General features: G+C 41.5%; 1 protein-coding gene across 15 annotated transcripts in view; it reads left to right on the forward strand.

Moving 5' to 3' along the window:
- Positions 1-21673, forward strand: part of DNAH14 (dynein axonemal heavy chain 14) — a 230288-nt gene that overhangs the window by 102935 nt on the left and 105680 nt on the right. For all 15 annotated transcript variants that reach the window (XM_058669242.1, XM_058669230.1, XM_058669231.1 and 12 more), the window contains 7 exons: positions 3901-4092; positions 6723-6813; positions 8132-8340; positions 11613-11865; positions 14408-14486; positions 17364-17593; positions 20950-21066. In XM_058669242.1, coding sequence (XP_058525225.1) covers positions 3901-4092; positions 6723-6813; positions 8132-8340; positions 11613-11865; positions 14408-14486; positions 17364-17593; positions 20950-21066 — 1171 coding nt within the window. The remainder of the gene's footprint in view (positions 1-3900; positions 4093-6722; positions 6814-8131; positions 8341-11612; positions 11866-14407; positions 14487-17363; positions 17594-20949; positions 21067-21673) is intronic.

A 21673-nucleotide genomic window follows, 5' to 3' on the forward strand; every position in this document is an offset into this window, starting at 1 on the left:
CCAAACCTGTCCTACAAATGATACTTCAAGATGTTCTCTTGACAGAGAAGAGGAATAGCACCAAACCAAACCAAACCAAACCAAAGGCAAATGGGAAGAACATCCCAGTAAAATGACAACAGAAGACTAAACCAATGAACAAACAACCCATTCCTAAAATGACAGGACCAACATCACACCCATGTATATTAAACTCTGAATGTAAATGGCTTAAGCTTAATCAAACATCATAGAGTAGTAGACTGGATTATAAAACAAAACCCATCTGCTTATTGTCTGGAGGAGACACACTTCAACAACAAAGATTAGCGGAGGGCCCGGCGGCGTGGCCTAGCGGCTAAAGTCCTCGCCTTGAAAGCCCCGGGATCCCATATGGGCGCCGGTTCTAATCCCGGCAGCTCCACTTCCCATCCAGCTCCTTGCTTGTGGCCTGGGAAAGCAGTTGAGGACGGCCCAATGCATTGGGACCCTGCACCCGCGTGGGAGACCCGGAAGAGGTTCCAGGTTCCCGGCATCGGATCGGCGTGCATCGGCCCGTTGCGGCTCACTTGGGGAGTGAATCATCGGACGGAAGATCTTTCTCTCTGTCTCTCCTCCTCCGTGTATATCTGGCTGTAATAAAAATGAATAAATCTTTAAAAAAAAAAAAGATTAGCGGAAACTGTATCACATGGGTTTTGTTATTCTCTGTTAGTTTCATCTCTTCAAAATACTTTCTTCTGATTAAATCATTCAATGACTCGTATATCATATGGTAGCATCATTTTCTTCAAGAAGGTTCTTGATTTTCATTTCTTCAGCTACACATTAGTCATTTAATAGCATGTTATTTAACATGCTATTAATGTTGTTAATTTCTTTTTCTCCCTGATGTTGATTTTGTTTTGTGGCTTTTCATTTAAGGGGATGTATAGTAGCTGTGTAATGGAGACTGTCATATCTAGTAACATGTCATTTAACTTCATGGCATTGTAAATTTCCTCTTTTCTTTCTATTGTTGGTTTTGAAACATGACTTTTCATTTGAGGGGATGTACAGTAGCTGTGAAATGGAGACTAACATTCAGATGTGAGGATGTAGTGTGGTATGCATTTCTGCTTCCAGACAAAGATGGACTTACAATGAAACTGTTTACTATTTCTTGACAATAGGATTCTGGACTCTCTGCCATTGTCCAGGCCCGCAATGATGGACATATGACTGAGTATGAAGAACTATATGTTAGTAATGATATAGAGGAACTGGGGGGGGAGGGAACAGGAGAGGGGATAAGGGAATATGAAACTGTACTATAAAATAATAATAAAATGAATTTAAAAAATAAAGTCCCTGTTGGAATGAGAAAAGGAGAAAAAAAAAGGAATCAAGGTCAGAAGTGAAGCAGCTGGGACGTGGACCAGCACCTACAGGGGATGCCAGCTGTATTCCACTATAGTTTTTATATACCTTTTTTTAATGGCAAATGAACATTGAATTCTTTGTTTTATTCTTTTTAAAATAATGCTTGATTTGAGAGAGCTACAGGAAAAGGAGGAGAATTAGAGAGAGAATTAGAAAGAGAGAGAGAGAAATCTTCCAACCTCTGGTTCACTCTGAAAATGGCCGCAACAGCCAGAGTTGAAGCCTGGAGCTTCCTCCCGGTCTCCCACATGGGTGATAAGGGTCCGTTCACTTAGGCCATTTTCTGCTGTTTTTCCAGGCCATGAACAGGGAGCTGGAAGGGAAATGGAGCAGCCAGAGATGAACCAGTAGCCACAGAGGACAATAGTATCCCAGGTGGCAGCAGTTACATATCTTCTTTGAGATACATTTGTTCATGTTCTTTGTCTTTAAATAAGGCTCTCTTTTTTTAGTTGTAGGAGTTCTTTGCATAGTCTGGGTGCAAATCTGTTCTCAGACACATGATTTGTAAATACTTCCCATCTGGTCTGTGACCTTTTCCTTTCCTGATCATGCACCTTTGATGCACAAGAGTCATCCTTTTGGAGAAAACATTTATATATTTTTTTCTTTGTCACTTACGCTGTAAGTATCAAACCCTAGAATCCACTGAAAAATTCAGTGACTTGATTTTTCTCTTGTTTCCTTTGAAGAGCTTTATAGTTTGAGCTCTTTAACTTATTATTGATTCCCTTTGAATTAATTTTTATACATGAGTACAATAAGGGGATGTCTTCATTCCTTTCTATGTAGATATGCAGTTTTGACTCCATTTGTTGGTTCATTCTCTTCCCGCCCCCCCCCCCCCCGCCCTGAATGGCCTTGGCATTCTTTTTGATAATCAGTTTGCAACAGAAATTTGGGTTTATTTGTGAACTCTCAGCTCTATTCCAATACTCTATATTTGGGTACATATGCCAGGATTGGTAGGTTTTGGAATTGGGAAGTTCCAACTTTGTTCTACAACTTTGTTTTTTCTTCATGAATATTACTTTGGTCATTCAGAATCCCTTGCAAATTTCATGAGAGTTTGAAGATTGACTTTGCTATTTATGCATAAAAGGCTGTTGGGATTTTGATTATGAATTCTGTTGAATCCACACATCCTTCTGGGGGGCATTATCATCTTGACAATATTAGATTTTCCACAGGATGAACATAGAATGTCTTTTCATTTTTATAACTTTAATTTCTTTCAGCAGTGTTTTGTAGGTTTCGTTACACAAATCTCCTTTAATTAAATTTATCCCTAGGTATTTTATTCTCTGGATACTGTTATAAATGGAACTGTTTTTTAAATTTCCTGTTTGTTCTTTGCTGTTGCTTAGAATCACAACTGACTTTGTGATTTTTTTATCTTGTATTCTGCCAGCTTGCTGACACAGTCATGAAGTGTGTGTGTGTGTGTGTGTGTGTGTGTGTGTAAATTCTTTGTAATTTTCTACACAGAATACTGTCATGTGTGAATACAGACCGTTGATTCCTTTCGTTTTCCCCATTTGATTGCCTTTTCTTTCTTTTTCTAAATATGTTGCTAGAACTTCATGACTAAAACAATGTTTATTAACAGTAGTAAAGAGGAAATATTGATCTTATTCCTGATTTAAGCTTTTATTCTTTCACCATTGAGTATGAGTTTCCAGTGTGAGTTTGGTATAAATACCACTTGTCGTGTTAAGGAGGATCCCTTTTCTTCCTAAGTTTTCTGAATGTTTTCATCATGAAAGTGTAGCAAATGTGGCCAGTGGCTTTGTCTTTGACTCTCCATGTGGTCATGTGGCTTCTTTCCTTTGTTCTGTTATTGTGGTATGTTGTATTTTTACCATCTTCTATCTTCTTTATTCCTCCTTTATTCTAGGATTGCCTTCTGTTACATTTGATTTTTTTTCTAGTATGCCATTTTAATCCATTTAGTTTTCCATATGTTTTTAGCAATTTTCTCGGGGCTTTCCATGGCAGTAATTGTGATTGTAAAAGTATGATAGAGTTGAGATGAGCCTGTCAGGGAATGTCTGATCCATTCTCACTGGTATCCTTTTAAGAAAAAAAGATTTGGAAACAAAGAGACATGAACGAGTTGTGCATCATGAGGGGAGCGTAGGAGGGCACGGTGAGAAGATGGTGAGGCTGCAAGCCAGCCAGGCCTCAGGAGGCCTCGGCCCTGCCAGCACCTCACCTCACACATCTGTCTCCAAAACTGGGAGAAAGTCAGTTTCTGTTAAGACTCCCCGTCTGTAATATTTTGTTATGACAGCTAAGAAAAAAATGATATCCTGCATAAGTACAAATCCACCTGGTACTGATATACTAAGTTTTACTGCTTTGTGAAAATTGCTATCTTTACAATCTGTCCTTGGCATAAAATGTTTCTCCCAAAGCCTTTTAACCATAACAGTGCAAAACAGTTAAATAGTTGTACTGTGCATTAATGTCTTAAAATTTACACTGGATTTCTCCCAGATTCCGGGCAAAAAAGGGAAAATAGATGTCTGTGTGTTAAATCCAAAATGTATCACTCTCGATGAACTGTATGGGCGGCTGGACCCTAATACAAAGGAGTGGACTGATGGATTATTGTCAGCAGTGATTCGAAGTTATGTTTATGTGAACACTGATCTTGGACCAACTTCAAGAATCTCAGATGTGTCTAATGTAAGTTTAGCATAGCATGTGCATTTTTATTTAATAGGGATTAGTTAAGTGCTTATCAAAATTGGTAATAAAACATTAGAAACCCATTGTTATAAAAGTAACTTCAACAAATATCAATAATTATAAGACGAATATTATAATCAAAAATGCCAAGGAATTTTAAAATGCTTCTAGTATGTTTGAGTTTATTGTTTATTTATGGTACCACTATGTTTTAATTATTCAATTTTCATTTTCTTTGATCCGCATATTCTTTTTGATACTTTGAAAGAGTAGTTGTCTAGTTTTATTCTACTTCTAGATATCACTTTTATGGTTTTTTTTAAATATATTTATCTTTATTGGAAAGGCAGATTTACAAAGAGAGACAGAAAGATCTTCCATCTGCTGATTCACTCCCCATATGGCCACAATGGCTGAAGCTGAGCCGATACATCATCAATACTATAGAGATGGTAATTCTTCCTAAATTGTGCTATCGGTTCAATGTAATTTTAAACAAAATCCCATTCAGTTTTGTTAAAACACCTTTGTGAGGTAAAACATACAAATAAAATTTACCCATTCAGAGTATACAATTTAGAGATTCTTGGCCTATTTCACATTACTTTCCAACCTTCACATGATATAATTTTTAAATATTATCACCCCAGAGATAAACTTTATAATCACTAGCTTTCTTTTTTTTTTAAGATTTATTTTTATTGCAAAGTCAGATATACAGAGAGGAGGAGAGACAGATGATTCACTCCCCAAGTGAGCACAACGGCCGGTGCTGCGCCAATCCAGTGCCGGGAACCTGGAGCCTCTTCCAGGTCTCCCACGTGGGTGCAGGGTCCCAAAGCCTTGGGCCGTCCTCCACTGCTTTCCCAGGCCACAAGCAGGGAGCTGGATGGGAAGTGGAGCTGCTGGGATTAGAACCGGCGCCCATATGGGATCCCGGGGCATTCAAGGCGAGGACTTTAGCTGCTAGGCCACGCCGCTGGGCCCATCACTAGCTTTCAATCCCCAATTTCCAAATCCCAGAGTGGCTATCTTTCCCACAGGAAATGGTTTCACTAGGAACCATTAATCTACTTTGTAATTCTGTAGGTTTCTCTATTTTAATGATCTCTATAAATTGAATCATAATCTATGTTGTTAGTGACCGCATGCAGTGTTAGAGAAGATGTGAGAAAGCTGCATTCTTAGACCTTGCTGGAATTATTACTGTCGCAAACTTTTAGAAAGAAACCTAATAGAATCCATTTTAAAAAATACGTTGAGGATGGCATTGTGGCCCAGTGGGCTAAAACACCACTTAGAAAACTGACATCGCAGATCAAAGTACAAGTTCCCATCTCAGCTAGTCAGCTTCTGATCCAGCTTCCTGCTGATGCACCTGGGAAGGCAGCAGAAGATGCCCCGGGTACTTGAGTTACTGCTCCCCACACAGGAGATCCAGATGGAATTCTGGGTCCCTGACTTTGGCCTGGACCAGTCCTGGCCTGTGTGGCCATTTGAAGTTTGAAAATCTCCTCCCCACTCCTTTTCTTTTTAGGAAATAGGCTGTAATCTTACTTGCCTCCCAGTGAAGTTGGGAATTAACAGCAACTAGTCATGATTCGTTGTGTTCCTAAGGTCGGGGTCAAGGCTGAACACCCTTGCTTCATTTCTGTCTTGCACCGCCAGCATGATTCTCATAGTTGGTCTTTTCTACTATTTCCCTTGGTAGTAAAGGAAACCAATACCAATCGGCTCAGTATAGTTGGAGAGATATTTAACTCTCCTAATTAAAATGAACTATATGCGGACATCAGAATTTCTCAAAGGATAGTGTAAAGAGCAGTGTATATTACAGTCACCTGTAAAGCACATTAAAAATGTAAATTTCTGGATTTCATCCCAAACCTATTTTTGATGAATCTGTAAGAATGAGGTCTTAGAATTTACAGGTTAGCAAACTTCAGATAATTCTTAGGTGTCTTAAATTTTGAGAATTGTTGTAAAGATCTGAGGGGGCCCAGTGTGATAGTTCAATTGGCTGGTCCTCCCCTTGCAACACTGGGGTCCCAAGTGGGCATCAGCTCGTGTTCGGCTGCTCCACTTCCCATCTGGCTCCCTGCTGGTGGCCTGTGTGGGTGGCAGGGGATGGCCCAAAGCTTTGGGACCCTGCCCCAGTGTGGGAGACACTCAAGAAGTTCCTGACTCTTGCCTTAGGATCAGCTCAGCTCCAGCTGCTGTGGCCATTTGCGTAGTGAATCAGGATGGAAGATCTTTCTGTCTCTCCTCTCTCTGGATCTGCAAAAGTCTAGGAAAAATATGCACCAGATGTTATTGGTAGTTGGTAGCTGTCTCCTGGTGGTAGAAATTCGGAAAGCTTTTAATTTCTTCTCTGTGTTTGGTTATGTTATTTGAACCTGTGCTTTCTTTGCAGGGGTAAAATACTAAAAATGAGTTTTTAAAGCAGAGGAACCGTCACAACTCAGATACATTATAAGATGCTGGCTATGTGTTTTCAGCTATAGGACATTTTTGTCTTTTATATTTTTATTACCCAAGAGCGCATATTGGCATGTAGTTATTTGGAGTTGGAAAGTATCACCATCAAGTTAAAAAAAAAGTTAAGCATTATTGATTTTATATTTTAGGTTTTCAGGCTGAATTCTTCAGATACAGCAGATATTGATGATGATATTGTGAAGGAAATAGAGAAAAATGTTAAAATATCAGAAAGTCACAGTAAGTGTTACCAAACTTCATAAATATGATTAATATAGAAGAAATTTTGAACCCATTTGAATTGTAAATATATATTTAAATACGTTTTTGATTAATGATATTCCATCCATCAATAATTTATTTTTCTCATGGATTTATTTAAACTTTGCATAATATCACCACATATACCTACTACTAATCAAGCCCTGGAATTTATAAGTGACCATTGGTTTCTCACAGAGCCAAGTAGAGGGGCCAGCGCTGTGGCATAGTTACCTCCTGAAGCTCCAGTGTACAGGCAGTAATTCAAGTCCCAGCTGCTCCACTTCTGATCCAGCTCCCTGTTAATGGCCTGGCAAAGCAGTAGAGATGTCCAAAACGTTTTGAGCCCTGCACCCATGTAGCAGACCCAGACGATGTTCCTGGCCAGCCATTGTCATTTGAGGAGTGGGTGAGCAGATGGAAGAGATTCATTCTCTTTCCCCACTCTGCATAGGGAAGTGCCTGGTTTCAGTCCAGTTACTCCATTTCTAATATAGCTTCTTGCTAATGCACACCCTGGCTTACTTACATCCCTGGGTCCCTACCACCCATGTAGGAGACACAGAAGGAGTTCTGGGCTCCTGACTTTAGCCTGGGCCAGCCCTTTCAACTTAAAACGAGAAGCACACCCAGAGGAAAGTAGAAGAGAAGAAGCAAGGAGAGAAGAGAAGGCCCCTTCTACTATGGGAAGACACGGCAAGAAGGTGCCTTTCTGTGAACTGAGCTGATGGCCCTCACTGGCCTGGTACCTTGACCTTGGATTACATGGCCTTCAGAAGTGTGAGGAGTGAAGTTCTGTAGTTTTTAGTTAGCTTTTGTTTGGTTTTGTAGCTTACACAGACTTTAACAGTGTGGAAAAAGTAAATGGATTTCAATTATGATACGTTCTACACTTGCTCAATTTGATTCTCTCAAGGACATCTATTTTCTGTTGCTATTCTTTAGGGGCAGCAAATCTAAAAACTATTGCTGAGTAAAAGGTGCCAATTCACAAGAACCTTACTACTCAAAAGATAAATACATGGCTCTCTTCACTATCCATGTTTCGGGATTAATTATGTCATTAAGCTAATAATGTCTAAGCAATGTTTAAACCTCAGTTAAGTGTTTACCATGAATATTTGTTCATACTTGGTCAATATTAGAGGCTACATATAAACATGTTCAACTCTACCATTTTCCAGACTATCACTTTCTACCTTGAAAAATTTCTTGTAAAATAGAAGATGTGTAAGATTTTATTGAAAGAAGACTGGGAGTATTTTCAGCTACACTAAGGATGTATTTTTCTCTCTAGATTTTGATTGGCAATGGATTGTCTTAGATGGTCCAGTGGACACATTGTGGTTAGAAAATCTGAATTCTGCACTGGACAACACCAGGATGTTGTGCCTAGCTAACAGTGAGAGAATAGCTTTAACTAGTAGGATCAGAGTGATTTTTGAAGTGGACAGTCTCTCTCAGGCCAGTCCTGCCACTGTCAGCCGGTGTGCAATGGTCTACCTGGTAAGGTTTTTTTTTTTTTTAATTTTTTAAAATCTATTTTATTGTATTGTTGACAATCTTTACATAGTTAATTACAGTTAAAAGAAAAAGAAAAGGTTCAAGGGGATAGGGAAGTGGGTAATACTATTATGTCCATATTGTTTCCATCATGTATCTGAAGTAAAGGGGGATATTGAGGGAGAAGCCCCACCCGGTTTCCCGCCCACTCCGAGTCCCGGATGTGGGGCATGCTCTGAGATATGTGCTCTAGTGGTGTTAATAGTTCTCCGGTTATGAATCACTGCCAGTTTCGCTCGATGAGGTCGTCCACTGATTGATATGGTCCATTATAAAGTCTCCGTTTGCCCCATATTTCGCTGCCAACATATAGCTGAGATGAATGATTGATCTGCTCTGTCTTCTGTCTTTTCTTGATTAGAGTTCTGAGTCCAGCAGTTCGATTGGGGAGAGCTCCAAAGAAACTTTGAAGTATTCCCAGACTAGCTTCCTGCATGTTCCAGCAAGCACAGGGCCCGGCACAGTCCATCACCCCGATCAGCTGGTGGTTGCAATTGCTGGGTTGGTTCTGTTTTCAGTCCCGAGTTGCACTGGAACCAATGGGTGTTGCAGTCAAGTCTGGTTCGGCCCTTACATCAACCAGTGGGAGCTGCAGCCTAGTTGGGGCGACCCACAATAACCCCCACCAGGCCCACCCCCTACCCTGGTTTGCCAATATGTGTAGCAGAAGACCAGTCTGTCCCCCATCCCATTTAGCTCTTGTACTTGTCCATGGGTATTAAAGCTTAGTTCTATCTAACCAACTCAACCATCCAGCCCTCACGGGTGTTGTTGAGTGCCTCTCTATCTAGCCATCCCAGCTCCCGTCCTAGTTTTCATGCCCTCCCGTGGGAATAGTGACCCAAGAAGGGGGAACCCACTTTTTCCCTCTCAGGTCTCTCTGTCCCGGTTTATGCACTCTTTGGGTGGTTCTGTGATTTGACTTGACAGAATTAGTCCCCAGTGCCAGCTTTTGTGGCTATGCCCAAACATCCCTCACCCACTCTGGTTTATGCTTGCACCAGCAGGAATAATCAGCCCAGCCTGGCTTTTCCCTGATCTAATCCACATGCAGCGCACAGGTGATGTAGCCTTGCTTAGTCTGGTCTGTCTCTATCCCAGCCCATGCTCTCCGGTGGGAGTAGCTGTCCAGCGAGGGGACCAGCCCCTTAATCCCCCTGCCAGTTCTGCCCCTCCCTTCCTGGATCTCACATGTGCTGGTTGGATGCTGCATTCATATCCAGTACAGGCAACCACGCCCTGGCATTCCATAATGTGTACTGTTTTTTGTCGCGACCAAACCCTGCTCATCCCACACTCTGTTCTGGTGATTGGATTTGCCAGTGAGTGACATGAACTGATTCAGCCTGGTCTGCTCCTGACCCATGCCAAATGTGTGCCAGTGGGAAACTTTCCATGGCCTATTCTGGGCTGTTTCCTATCATGCTTCTTGTGCTAACCTGCAGGGACTGTGTCCTGCCAGAGGAGTTGCCCAGGCTCCTCCATCAGAACCCCTCCCAATGCCAGATTTTGCGCATGCCAGGGGGTCCTTGAGCCAACCCTACCCAGTTCACCTCCTGTCCTAGCAGGAACAGTGGCTTTTCCTGGCTGGCTTTCACCCCATTCTGGTTCTTGTTGGATGTTTCAGCCCAGCCATGGCTCGTCCATACCCACATACAGCTCACGCATGGCTCAAGAGGGGATTGGAACCCAGCCTAATCAGTCCCACATCTACCCTCTGGTTCTTCATGACACCAGATGGTGTAGGGATCTGAACTGGCCTGGTGCATCCAATCCCAGCCCACACTAGTGCCTCGGGTGGCTACAACTGTTTCCTAGATAGAATGCAGCCCCCATTCCAGCACACACACCCCTTGGTGGGAACCTCAACCCACTTAAGGTGTCCCCATGCCTCCCCAACTGGGCCTGTTCCTAGCCGTAGATCACGCGCCCGCCAGTGGTTGTTCTGACTCAGCTTATCTCAGTCCCTCACTTGTCCTGGCCTCTGCCTTAGTCAGTGTGACTTAGCGTCCTTGACTCAACTAGCTACCTAAGCAGCAATTCAGACAACCAATACCCCAGAGCTCCCTGGCCGGGCGGCCAGCAGACAGAGCCTGGCACCACATGGTGCACTGGCCGCCCTGGGGGAGGCCCAGGACTCGTTCACTGCCTTGTGGCAGTGTCTTTGGCGTGAGCGCCCAGCATTGGGTCCGACCCAGCAGGGGCACCCCCCACAGCTGCCACACTGTGAGGAGCAGCACTTGCCCCCGAATCCCAAGGCCCGAACCCCTCCCAAACTCACCCTGCCACAAGATATTAGCAGCTGGGCGGAGTTAGGAATTTTAACCCAGTTCCCAAGTTCCCTCATGGCGTATTTACCCTGAGGGAAGAGCTCTCTTGGGTCCTGGGGGAGGCCGAGGACTCGTTCACTGCCTTGCGGCAGTGTCTTTGGCGTGAGCCCCCAGCATTGGGTCCGACCCGGCAGGGGCACCCCCCACAGCTGCCACACTGTGAGGAGCGGCACTTGCCCCCGAATCCCAAGGCCCGAACCTACCTGGTAAGGTTTTAAGCTAAATTTCTTTCGAGGAAAATACGTTCTTCAGGATAGTCACCGGTTGTTGTCTACTGGATTAAAATCCTGTGGAACAGTCCCAGTAGTTCAGAAGTTTTGTGCGCCCTCAATCTCTTGGTCCAGGATTGAGGATGAGTACCACAGGAATAGAAACACTGCTCTCCATCCCTGGAACGTCAAGACTTTTCTTAACTCTAAGTCATGCTTGCAGTAGACGGGCTAGAGTGGGGATGGGAATCACTTTCCTAATACAAGAAAACTTGCCCTTGGACCTTTTCTTCCTCACTCTTAGAACTTGGGAAGCACATTACTTGGTAAAGAGATAGAAGACATGACAAAGAATCAACCTGTTCTGTGCCCGATGATTAGTGCTATGCTATAATCCGCTTAACTACAAAGCCAGTCCATCCAGGGCTGACTAGCAGCTTAGCAGCTCCTCTCACCATGCACACACCTCTCTACTCAAAAGCCACCATCTGCTTGCGTGTAAGGTGAAAATCACTCCAAAGAATGGTAATGCTTTCAGTTTCCAAATATTCCCCCTTTAGTGAATGATCACTGGAAACCATATTTGGTAGAGGACCATGGGGAAGAAAAGAATAGTAAGAAGCAAGGGGGAACATAGTATATTTATAAACAGTTATCCTGTACCTTTTCTTAATAGGATCCTGTTGACCTGGGATGGGAGCCTTATGCTAAGTCATGGCTTTTGAAAACGTCTAAACTTATTGGTCAGTCAGGAGTGGATTGTCTTGAATTCCTGATTAATGGAAGTGTCACCAATGGGCTACAATTTCTCAAGAAACATCGAAAGTTTCAGCCGTATCCTGTCCAGGACGTAACAATTGTCGTAACTCTCTGCAGGATTCTTGATGCCTTCTTTGATTTGATGAGTAAAAATGGAGGGTTTGGAGAAAGTAAGTTTTTTAAGATTTATCTATTTTTATTTTAACAGATTTTACAGAAAGAGAGACAGTTCTTGCATCCACTGGTTCACTCCTCAAATGGCCGCAGTGGCTGGAGCTGAACCAAAGCTGGGAGCCAGGAGCTGCTTCTGGCTTTCCCACATGGGTGCAGGGTCACAAGGAAACAGGCCATCTTCTGCTGCTTTCCCAGGCTTCAGGCAAAGAGCTTGATCAAGAAGTGGAGCAGCCTGGATATAAACCTGCACCTGTATGGGATGCAGAGGCTGGCAGTAGAGGATTAGCCTGTTCAGCCACTGCACTTACCCCTGGAGAAAAAAAAATTTTTTAAGTCTTAGTAGTAGTATATCATAGCTAGTCCATAGCAACTTACCACCTTCTATGGAATTTTATAAAAGGAAATGAAAGAAGGAAGGCCAAAATTTTTCAGCCTTTTTGTGCCCGTAACATCTGTACACACAGAGCAAACTGCAAACTATTCGTTTTTAAGTGAAGGTAAACTGTCAGGCGAGTATGGAAGGGTCAGTGTGAAGAACCCTGCAGGATACAGGGGAGGTGTGCCCTTCACCACTACATCTCTTCCAGCTTGAGGCTTGCCAACGCAGGCTGCTACTGGGGTCTCTGAAGATTTCCTTCTCTGGGGTGTGATCTCTCTTCTGCTCCGACGGGAGGAGCAGGGGACAGTCTTCTCAGTCCCCACAGTGGTGTGCAGGTGCCAGCGGTGGCTTGTAGGAGTCATAGCTGGGGGTGTGGAAGTTCTAGGCCTCAGTAACTGGGGTCACAAAAGGACTTGCCCCAGCATCCTGGAGTGGTCACATTGGCCACTGGTGGCAGGGGCATAACTGGAGTCAAAGGAGGTCCCAGAATGGTTGAACAGGGGATTGATGAGGAATTTGTTCAATGGTTGAATCAGAGTACTTGCTTCAAGTCCCAGTTCCTGGAGCCTGCATGTTGGCATATCTGGCTAATCCTCCTCTTGTGGTGCCAGCATCCCATATGGGTGCCATTTTGTGTCCCAGCTGCTCCACATACAATCCAGCTCCTTGTTCATGGCTTAGGAAGGAAGCAGAGGCTGGCCCACATCCCTGGGCCCCTACACCAATGGGAGAGAGCCAGAGGAAGCTCCTGGCTCCTGGCTTTGGCTCAGCCCAATTCTGACTGTTGTGGTCATTTGAGGGGTGAACCAGTGGATAGAAGGTGTCTCTGTCTCTCCTCCTCTCTCTGGAAAATCTTCCTCTCAAAACTAAATATATCTTTAAAAAAATAAAAAGTCCCAGCTCCTTCAGTGCCCATCCAGCTTCCTTTAATGCAAACAGCAGGTGATGGTTCAGGTACTTTGGTCCCTGCCACTAATGTTGGAGACCCAGAGTTAAGTTCCATACTCCTAGCTTTACTGTGGCTCCTCCCTGGCTAATCTGGGCATTTATGAAGTGAACCAGCAGATGGAAGATTCATCTCATTCTTTCCATATCTTTGAATAAAATAAGTTCAGTGGGGGTGTAGATGAAGTGTATAAAACCCATTGGTGTGCATGTACCAGGGGAAGAGGAAAAAGTGCCACGCAACAGGGGCAAAATTTCCCCTGGGGAAATGTACCTGCTTCTGAGGTCCTTTGAACAGTCTCTGCACCTACTGTGCTATACCACGTGTTCTTCAAGTGCAAGGTACTGCTGGGGCTAAGGTGCCGATATCAGGTTTGCTGCTGGATCTAATTCCTGAGGATGCTGGTGTGGAAGAAGAGCTGTGGAACCCAAGAGATGGAGATATATGGGATTTTTTTTGTCTTAATCTTTCCTTTTGAATTTTAAAATATTACATACTTCTGTATAGTGTATGTCTTTGTATAAAAAAATGAAGTAATACAGCATTTAATGGCTTGTCTGTAGATGATGCAATCATGTGTTATTTCCTACTGTAGACTTCTTTTTCAAATGTTATGCCAGAAGCAGAGCTTTAAGAAAATGAATACTATGAAATATAAATAAGCTAAACAGGAAAATGCATAATTGTTTTCTCTTGGTAGAGCCTTAAGGATGTCTACTAAGAGGTGATGTGGGCAGGGAAGATGGGATGGTGGGAATGAGGAAAGGTGATTTAGGCTGCCTGGGGTTCCCAGGCTGGATGTTTGCTGTGATTTATTTCCTATTTGAAAACATGCAGCTTTTTTAGGGCTTCACATTACTAGGTCATGCTTATTGTTTCATTTGTAATGTGCATCATATTTGGAAGTAGACACTTGAATGTTTTAAATTAGTTTGCATTCTAGAAAAATAAAGCTAACCAAAAGCAGAATGAAATCAGAAGTATGCTTCAAATAAAGAGGAATGAACACTAATATTTCTAAGATTATGTCCTGTTCCTCCTTTGCTTAAAAAAAGCAACTCCCATGATAACCCTAAGAAAACTTTATCAAACAAACTTGTCCTGTGACGGTTCAGTAATTCAACAATGTTAACAGTTATGCCTGCTTAGCCATCTAAATTAACATCAACATCTGTTGTGAATGTGGGAAAAAAAATACCCTTTTCTTTTTAAGGTGGTGATTTGAATGGCACTTTAAGTAAGAATGCAAGTTCGGCAAATGTTTCTACCAAACTCCAGGACACAGGAAAGAGGTTAGTTCACATATTCCACAGAGGTGTTTCTGCACCCTGTAGGTGCCTAACCATTAAGCCATGCACAGGATCTGGGAAAGTAAGCCAGTACAATCTTGATATTCATAATATCAAAATCCACTCAAATTTATTTTATCCCACCTTACAGTCTTTGTGTAACTAACATGAGATCATCAAATATTTAGCCTAAGGTTTATGTGAATGTGCTTGTCCAACTTCTGTTAAGTATCTGAAAAAGAAATAAAATTGGCTTGGATTTTTTTTTTCATGAATCTGCCACTTATGAGATGTGAACTGCTGAAATGTCTGGGGTTTTTGACAAAACATTTTTAAGCTGTGATTTTTCATATGTAGAAAAGTAGTGGAGTAAGGTGATATACTAGGAATCTATAATAGATTCTGACAAAGTGGTATGAGTCCAATTAATTACAGCTATGGAAATCCCTAGTTCTAGAAGTGTGTTTCTTCCATTTTGCATGAAAGAAGAGCCCTGTTGAATCCTTCCCACATCTCAATCTGATGATGAATAGACTCCCACTCTAACCTGTCAGCTTTGCCTTCAAATCCGCTCCCTCACCTGCATTGTGATTATGACATCCTAGCCCCAAATTCCACCTTTCTTACCTGAGTTGTGAGAACAGCCTCCTCCTTGATGTCCCCAATTCTTCCAGTTCTTCTCAGTATAGTCACTAGAGATGACTTGTAATATTTATTGAACAGTGGTTAGCTATGAAAGAATGTTTATAAAATACACGTAATTTATAAATACTACCATTAACATCCACGTGCTCACTATTCAGTTTTTCCTTAGGTCCCTTGTGTATGCAGGGACCAAAGATAGTCATTATCCTGGACTTGTATTCAGTAACATACCCCCAGGTTTTTTCAGTCTTGTGTATTTTTGAGCAGTTAGTCAGTGGAATCACTGTATGATCTTCCACGACCTGCATCTCCCTCCAATTGGTCCACACTGTGCAGAGCTAATCTGTGGTTTTACAGCTAACAGTCCATTATCATGAAACATGTACGTCACAGTTCATCTGTTGATAAAAATTCAGTGTGCTTGCAGTCTTGCATTATTACAAATAGTACTGTGATTAGCATCCTTTTGCCTACTTCCTAGTGCTTATATGCAGAAGTTTGATTTTTTAAAAGATTTATTTATTTTTGTTGGAAAGTCAGATATACAGAGGAGGAGCATGGAGAGGATCTTTCATCCACTGACTCACTCCTCAAGTGGCTGCAACAGCCAGTGCTGAGCCAATCCGAAGCCAGGAGCCCTGAGCTTTTTCTGGGTCTCTCACGTGGGCACAGGGTCCCAAGACTTTGGGCTGTCCTTGACTGCTTTCGCAGGCCACAAGCAGGGAGCTGGATGGGAAGCAGGGCCACCGTATTAGAACCAGTGTCCATATGGGTTCCTGGCGCATGCTGGGCCCAGAAATTTGATTTTTTTTTTAGAACGTAAATTAGCATGCCACCCTCTCATTGACTTTGACCATGTCCCATGACTCACAGATGGAAAGGAGCTGAATCTTGACGCGGCTTTAAAAGCTCCTGCTGACTCCACAGCACAGACTCATCCCTGAACCTCTGCTTCTGACTGTGCTTCCGTAACAATGGATTTTTAAAATTTTTTTCACAATAAAGATTTATAAGCACAGAAGCTCACCCCTCTCTCCCACACTTTCCTCCCCACTATTTGTCCTTAAGTTATCACAATAGCACAGCCACTCAGTTCACCATGAGAAGCTTAACTTTCAGATAAATGTATCATTACATGGCAAGGAATTTTCTAGTTCTTCAGAATATTCACGGTCCCTTGACCTCTTGACTCACGTATCCCTTCTACTCAAAACACTATTTCTCCTGATTTTGTCAGAGTCATTCTCTGGATCTCAGTTTATCTGTTGCTTCTTTAAAGAGGCCTTCTCTGACTCCCATGAGCTTACTCTCCCTGCTGGTCACTTGATCTTCATTTGTTGCTGTTAACATGATTGTGGGTTCATTTTTCTGTCCTATTTTCAAAAAGGGATTATGTCTGGTTCAGAGCAAGGAAACATGTCAGAGGCATTCAATAGATACTGAAGGAACTACTGCCATGAGGCTAGAATTTTTAGATAGATTGTGCATAGTATCTTAATTATTAATCATTAATTTCCATCCCATTATGCATTTTAGTTTTCTCATAACTTGCAATGATTTTTATGATAGTGCTATATCCTGAACTATGCAGTGTGTCTCGCAATCAGTGCCAGATGTCCTATTCAGGGCCCATCTACTTATCGCTCCCTGTATATCATGGTCCCACGTGTCTGTGATGACCTGGGTTGACCCAAACTGGAGAACACTCTTCCCAGGTTAACACTGCCTGGTTGGGTGAGGTTAACCTGAACTGACCACCAGGACTTGGTTGAGAGGAATAGAGTGACTAGCCCCACACTTCCATCTTTCTATGTAAAGTGAATTAGAAGATGCTCTTATAAAATGTAAGTAAACTCTCAGTTAATAAGTTGACTTAAAAGTGAAACACACATACATTAAATGTTATGTGTACATATATTAAGTAAAATATGTTAAACATTAAGTAAAAGTGTATTATAAATTTATATATACAAATGATAAAATATTAAAGATATATTAAGTAGAAACTAAGTACTAATTTCTTGCTTGTGTGGTACTTTACAAATACTAACAACATGTATTTTTAGTAATAACCATTATCAAAGGGAAATTATACATTAACTCTAAAACTTTTATGTCAGTGCCTACCTGTAATAATAATTGTTAATGGCGGAACTTGGGCAAGATATTGGAATAAATCACTAACCTACTTTCTGAAACTTTGAACCTTCACCCTTCTGTATGTATCAACCACAGAAAATACAGTGTTTGGTACCTGGAGAAAAACCCTGATAAGTTAACTGTCATGATTCAAAAACTGTTCGTGTTTGCATTTACTTGGGCGTTTGGAGGAACTTTGAAACGTGAGGATGAGCATGAAGAGGATGAACTGTTTTGTTCCACGTCCGAACCTGATTCTCTTGCAGGAGTAACCTATGATTTTAACAAATTCGTGCATGAAGTGTTTGAAAACAATTCACAAATAAGTAAGTTCTTGGCAGAGGGGTATCATGATATTATTTACTTTAAAATATTAATTTCAAAACCCTGGACTTGTGTTGATGAGGTCCATATTTTAACATATGAAGATTAAAGGTTAAGAAAAACAGTAAGTACATCCAGTGTCCTCACTCCACTGAAAAAGAGACTGAAGAAAATCGATTCTATTTGTTTGAAACAGCTGAAATGCTGGTTCAGATGGGGACAAAATGAGGCCAGCACCTTGAGTGCCACCAAGCTGAGCCCATATCTGTGCATCTGTATTCTCCAGATCGCAGTGTAGCAGGACTTCTGTAGAAGAACGTTATAGTCCATTTTCTAAAGTTTCTAAATTCTGTGCTAAGCTTTAGCATTTAAGCTTTTTGAATCAGTTCTAACAAGTGGAATCTATCCTAAAATACTCTGAGCCTACCCACTTGGCTGTTACTGGTTTAAGGAACTTAGGGCAGATAAAGAGATTGTGGATGCAGGAACTAAGAGACAAAATATTGAGCACGGATGTATTTAGAGCCCTGTTAAATAAAGATGAGAGCTAAAAACATTATACTGAAAGAACAAATCACAGTGGTTTGTCTTTTGCAACTCCTAAAATATCCTCTTGACGTTATTTGTAAGAAGTTTCATCTAAAATATTTGAATGGAAACATGTTTAGGTTATTTCCTATGGAAATTAACTTGTAGGATAGAAACTGCTGGAGAAACCTGTAGCCCTCGCAAGTTCTGAGCCCAGTTGGGGTGGTCCATGGAATCTGTGTTGCCACATTGCCCCAGAAAAGGAGCCCATCCTACACAATGGTAGGCTCCTGCTGTGCAATGCCGTCTTGAGACCCAGCCCACGCAGCATCCTGGAAGCAGTTTGTCAGCTGCTGGTCACGCAGGCCCATAAACCAACCCTACCAGGGCCTCTGGAAGTAGCCAAACAGGCCACCTTGAGTGCCTCCAGCCCATGGAGGTCCCAGCAGTACAGGGGCAGTGCCACCTAACGCTGGCCCCAGGAAGAATATGGGCATGTTTTTGAGCCAGTCAGTTGCCAAGGTCCTGGGGAAGCTGACTGTGGCTGTGCACATCTTCCTGACTTGTCAAGCCATCAGTCCGGAGAAGTTTGGCTTGCTCTGGCCCAGCGAAACAAGACTTCCCAGTCTCCTGCAATGATAGGCAGTTCTTCATGAGTGGGTTGGCTCACTGAAGCCCCCAAGAAGTAGATGAATAGCCCTCCCCTCCCATGCTCTCCACAGTAGCCCTGCCCCTATGCAGCCCAACCTGGAAGGCTCCAGGTTTCCAGTGTCCTGACAGCATACCGCACCTGCATGGACACTTAGAGTGGCCCTTCCTCCCACCTCCCACATTTTCTGTAGAAAATAATGAACACCCTATACCTGAGCCGGGCACATCATGCCTGGAGAAGATGCTCTGCCTACGAGACTCTGCATGACAGCTGATAGAGCAATGCTACAAACACCTGCAGGTAGGCCAGTGAGGCATCCACAAGTCTTGCTGCTGTGCCTCCCTGGCTCCAAATGAAAATGGAAACAAAACATCCTAGACCACTGGGAGAAGCCAAAGCAGTTTAAACCTGAAATTTATCATCTGTTGTGTGTTGTAGTCTCTCCCTGTTGTATCAATGCCTATGTCTCCATTCAGGTCTAACCTCTGCCTTACACAGTTGAATTCTCCAGCGTTGAGTAGATTCACATAATTGGTCACTTTATCATTACATTGTGAACTTTATCTCTGTTGATAATTTTTCATCTAAAATCTCTGTTCTCTAAGTTTAGTGATTCCTGCTCACTTTTGGCTGCCATGTGCTCACCCTTTTTTCTCCCTGGCATCCCTTTGCCTTTATGTGTGGCTTTGCTAGTGGGTGAGTTCCTTATAGGTATCATATCAGTGGGTCTTGTTTTGATGAATGTATTTGGCTTAAGTATTTCAGTTGGGGGATTTACTCATTTCACATTCAAGATTATCATTAAGTAAAGGCATACTCCTGTAATTTTGCTAGTTTTTTTTTTCATTGTTTTGTATATATTTTATTTGTTCCCTTTTTTTGTTCCTCTTTGTGGTTTGTTGCTTTTCTGTATTGATAAAATCTAATTTTTCACTTTCTGTTTTGTGTATTGGCTCTACCACTGAATTGCATGATTTTTTCTTGTTTCCATAATGGCAGTTGTCATCCTTCTGTTTCTAATGTACAGTGCCTTTACCTTTCCTTGGAAGGTCTATGGTAATAAATCCACACCTTTGTTGCTTGTCTTGGAAAGATGTTACTTTAATTGAAGGATAGTTTTGCTGGGAATGCTATTCTTGGGTGACAGTATTTTTTTTTTTTCATTCGGTGTTTTAAATATATAGTATTCTGGCCTGTAAGGTTTCTGTTGAGAAATATTTGTCTAATGGGAGCTCACATACATGTGACTTGATGCTGTTTTCAAACTCTCTTGTACTGTTGACAGTTTGACTGTCATGGACCACAGAGATCACCTTTGCTGGGTGCTCCCGGAGCCCCATTGAGCTTCCTGGGTATCTCAATCCTTCCCTATATTGGAATTTTCTGCTATTATTTAATTGGTTTCCTATGCCTTTTTGCTTTTCCTTCTGGGAAGCTTATAAAGCTTTCTTAATTGTGTCCCATAATTCTTGTAACATTTCTTTATTCTTTCTCCTTCCCTTCCCTTTGTTTCTACCTTTTGTTCTTTTTCTCTCCTCCCTTCTATGTTCCTCTTTTGTCCCCTCCCTTCCCTCACCTGATGGGTTATTTTCTAAAAACCTGTCTTCAATCTCAGAAAATCTTTTTTATGCTGTGGAGCTCTCATATATATTTTATTTCAATCGCAAATTTAAAATTCTAACAGTGCAACTTAAAATGCAACCAGAAAAGCAAAAATAAACCTAAACCGAAATTATTAGAAGGAAAGAAAAAAGTTCAGAGCAGAAATGGATAAATATGGACTTAAAACATATTTTTAAAAACTACCAAAAACAATGAGTTGGCTTTTGAGGGGAGCAGGGGAAGCCAAGGGGAGTTTTTAAAAAGAAAGAACACTATTGACAGAAGTTAAGCAGAAGGGAAAGAACTGAGATAGAAAATATTCAAATAAGCAACTTTTGGATAGGAATCCAAAGGGTACCAGATCGTAACTCACTTTTCTGGATATAAATAGAATGAACAGTAAAATTTTGCTTTTATACAACTAAATATTTGGAGAGAAAAAGACATTTCTATTTTTTTATATAGTTGGTTGTACTCTTGGTAAATCCTTACTATTTCTGGCCCAGCAATAACATCTTTACGAGTTCATAAGATTAAGGGAAACATTCCATAGCCACACCCTTTTCTTCCTTGTAGGAATCAACCTACCAGCTGGTGAACGTTCCATCTTTGGGTATTTTGTGGATATACAGCAGTGTGAATTTGTACCGTGGTCAGATTTAGTTCCTAGTGCTGAGACACCGATTCACAGAGGTAAGGAAAAAAAATTTTTTTAAATTTCTACTTATAACTTCTGTAAAAGTTTAGAATATTCCGTTTATAACATCTGTGATTTTGAGTACTAATAACTTCCAAGTTTCTGCAAGAATAGGTTTAGATATATGTTTGCAAAATGCATCTTGAAAAAAATAACTTTGAATATCTTTTTGAAAAAATTTGGACCGTGTTTGAGTCAGACACACATAAAGTTGTAATGTGTTAAATCTTATCAGTGGTAGCAATTAGATGATTATCGAGAAGAACTGTCAGGATGCATTTGTAAAACAGGAAAGGCATACATGTAAGAACCTAGCCTTGGTGACCAAGGAAACTGCCAATTAGAAAACAATAATCATAATTTGATAAATACCTATATATGGCAATTTTTTAAAAATCTCAGTATTTTGCTTCTGCATGTAAAAGGGTTTAAAATTATAGAAGTTTCTAAGTCTGAATTTATTTTGTTTGGGAATACCATGGTTGTACAATACCTTGCCACAAGAAATATGTCAAATTTCATTAAAAATTTTATTAGAAAGATAGCTTTATTTAGGTACACAAATTTAAAATCCATGATTGTTTCATAATATGAATTTTTCCA

Source organism: Ochotona princeps, chromosome 10 (assembly GCF_030435755.1).
Source record: "Ochotona princeps isolate mOchPri1 chromosome 10, mOchPri1.hap1, whole genome shotgun sequence".
NCBI classification, from domain to species: Eukaryota; Metazoa; Chordata; class Mammalia; order Lagomorpha; family Ochotonidae; genus Ochotona; species Ochotona princeps.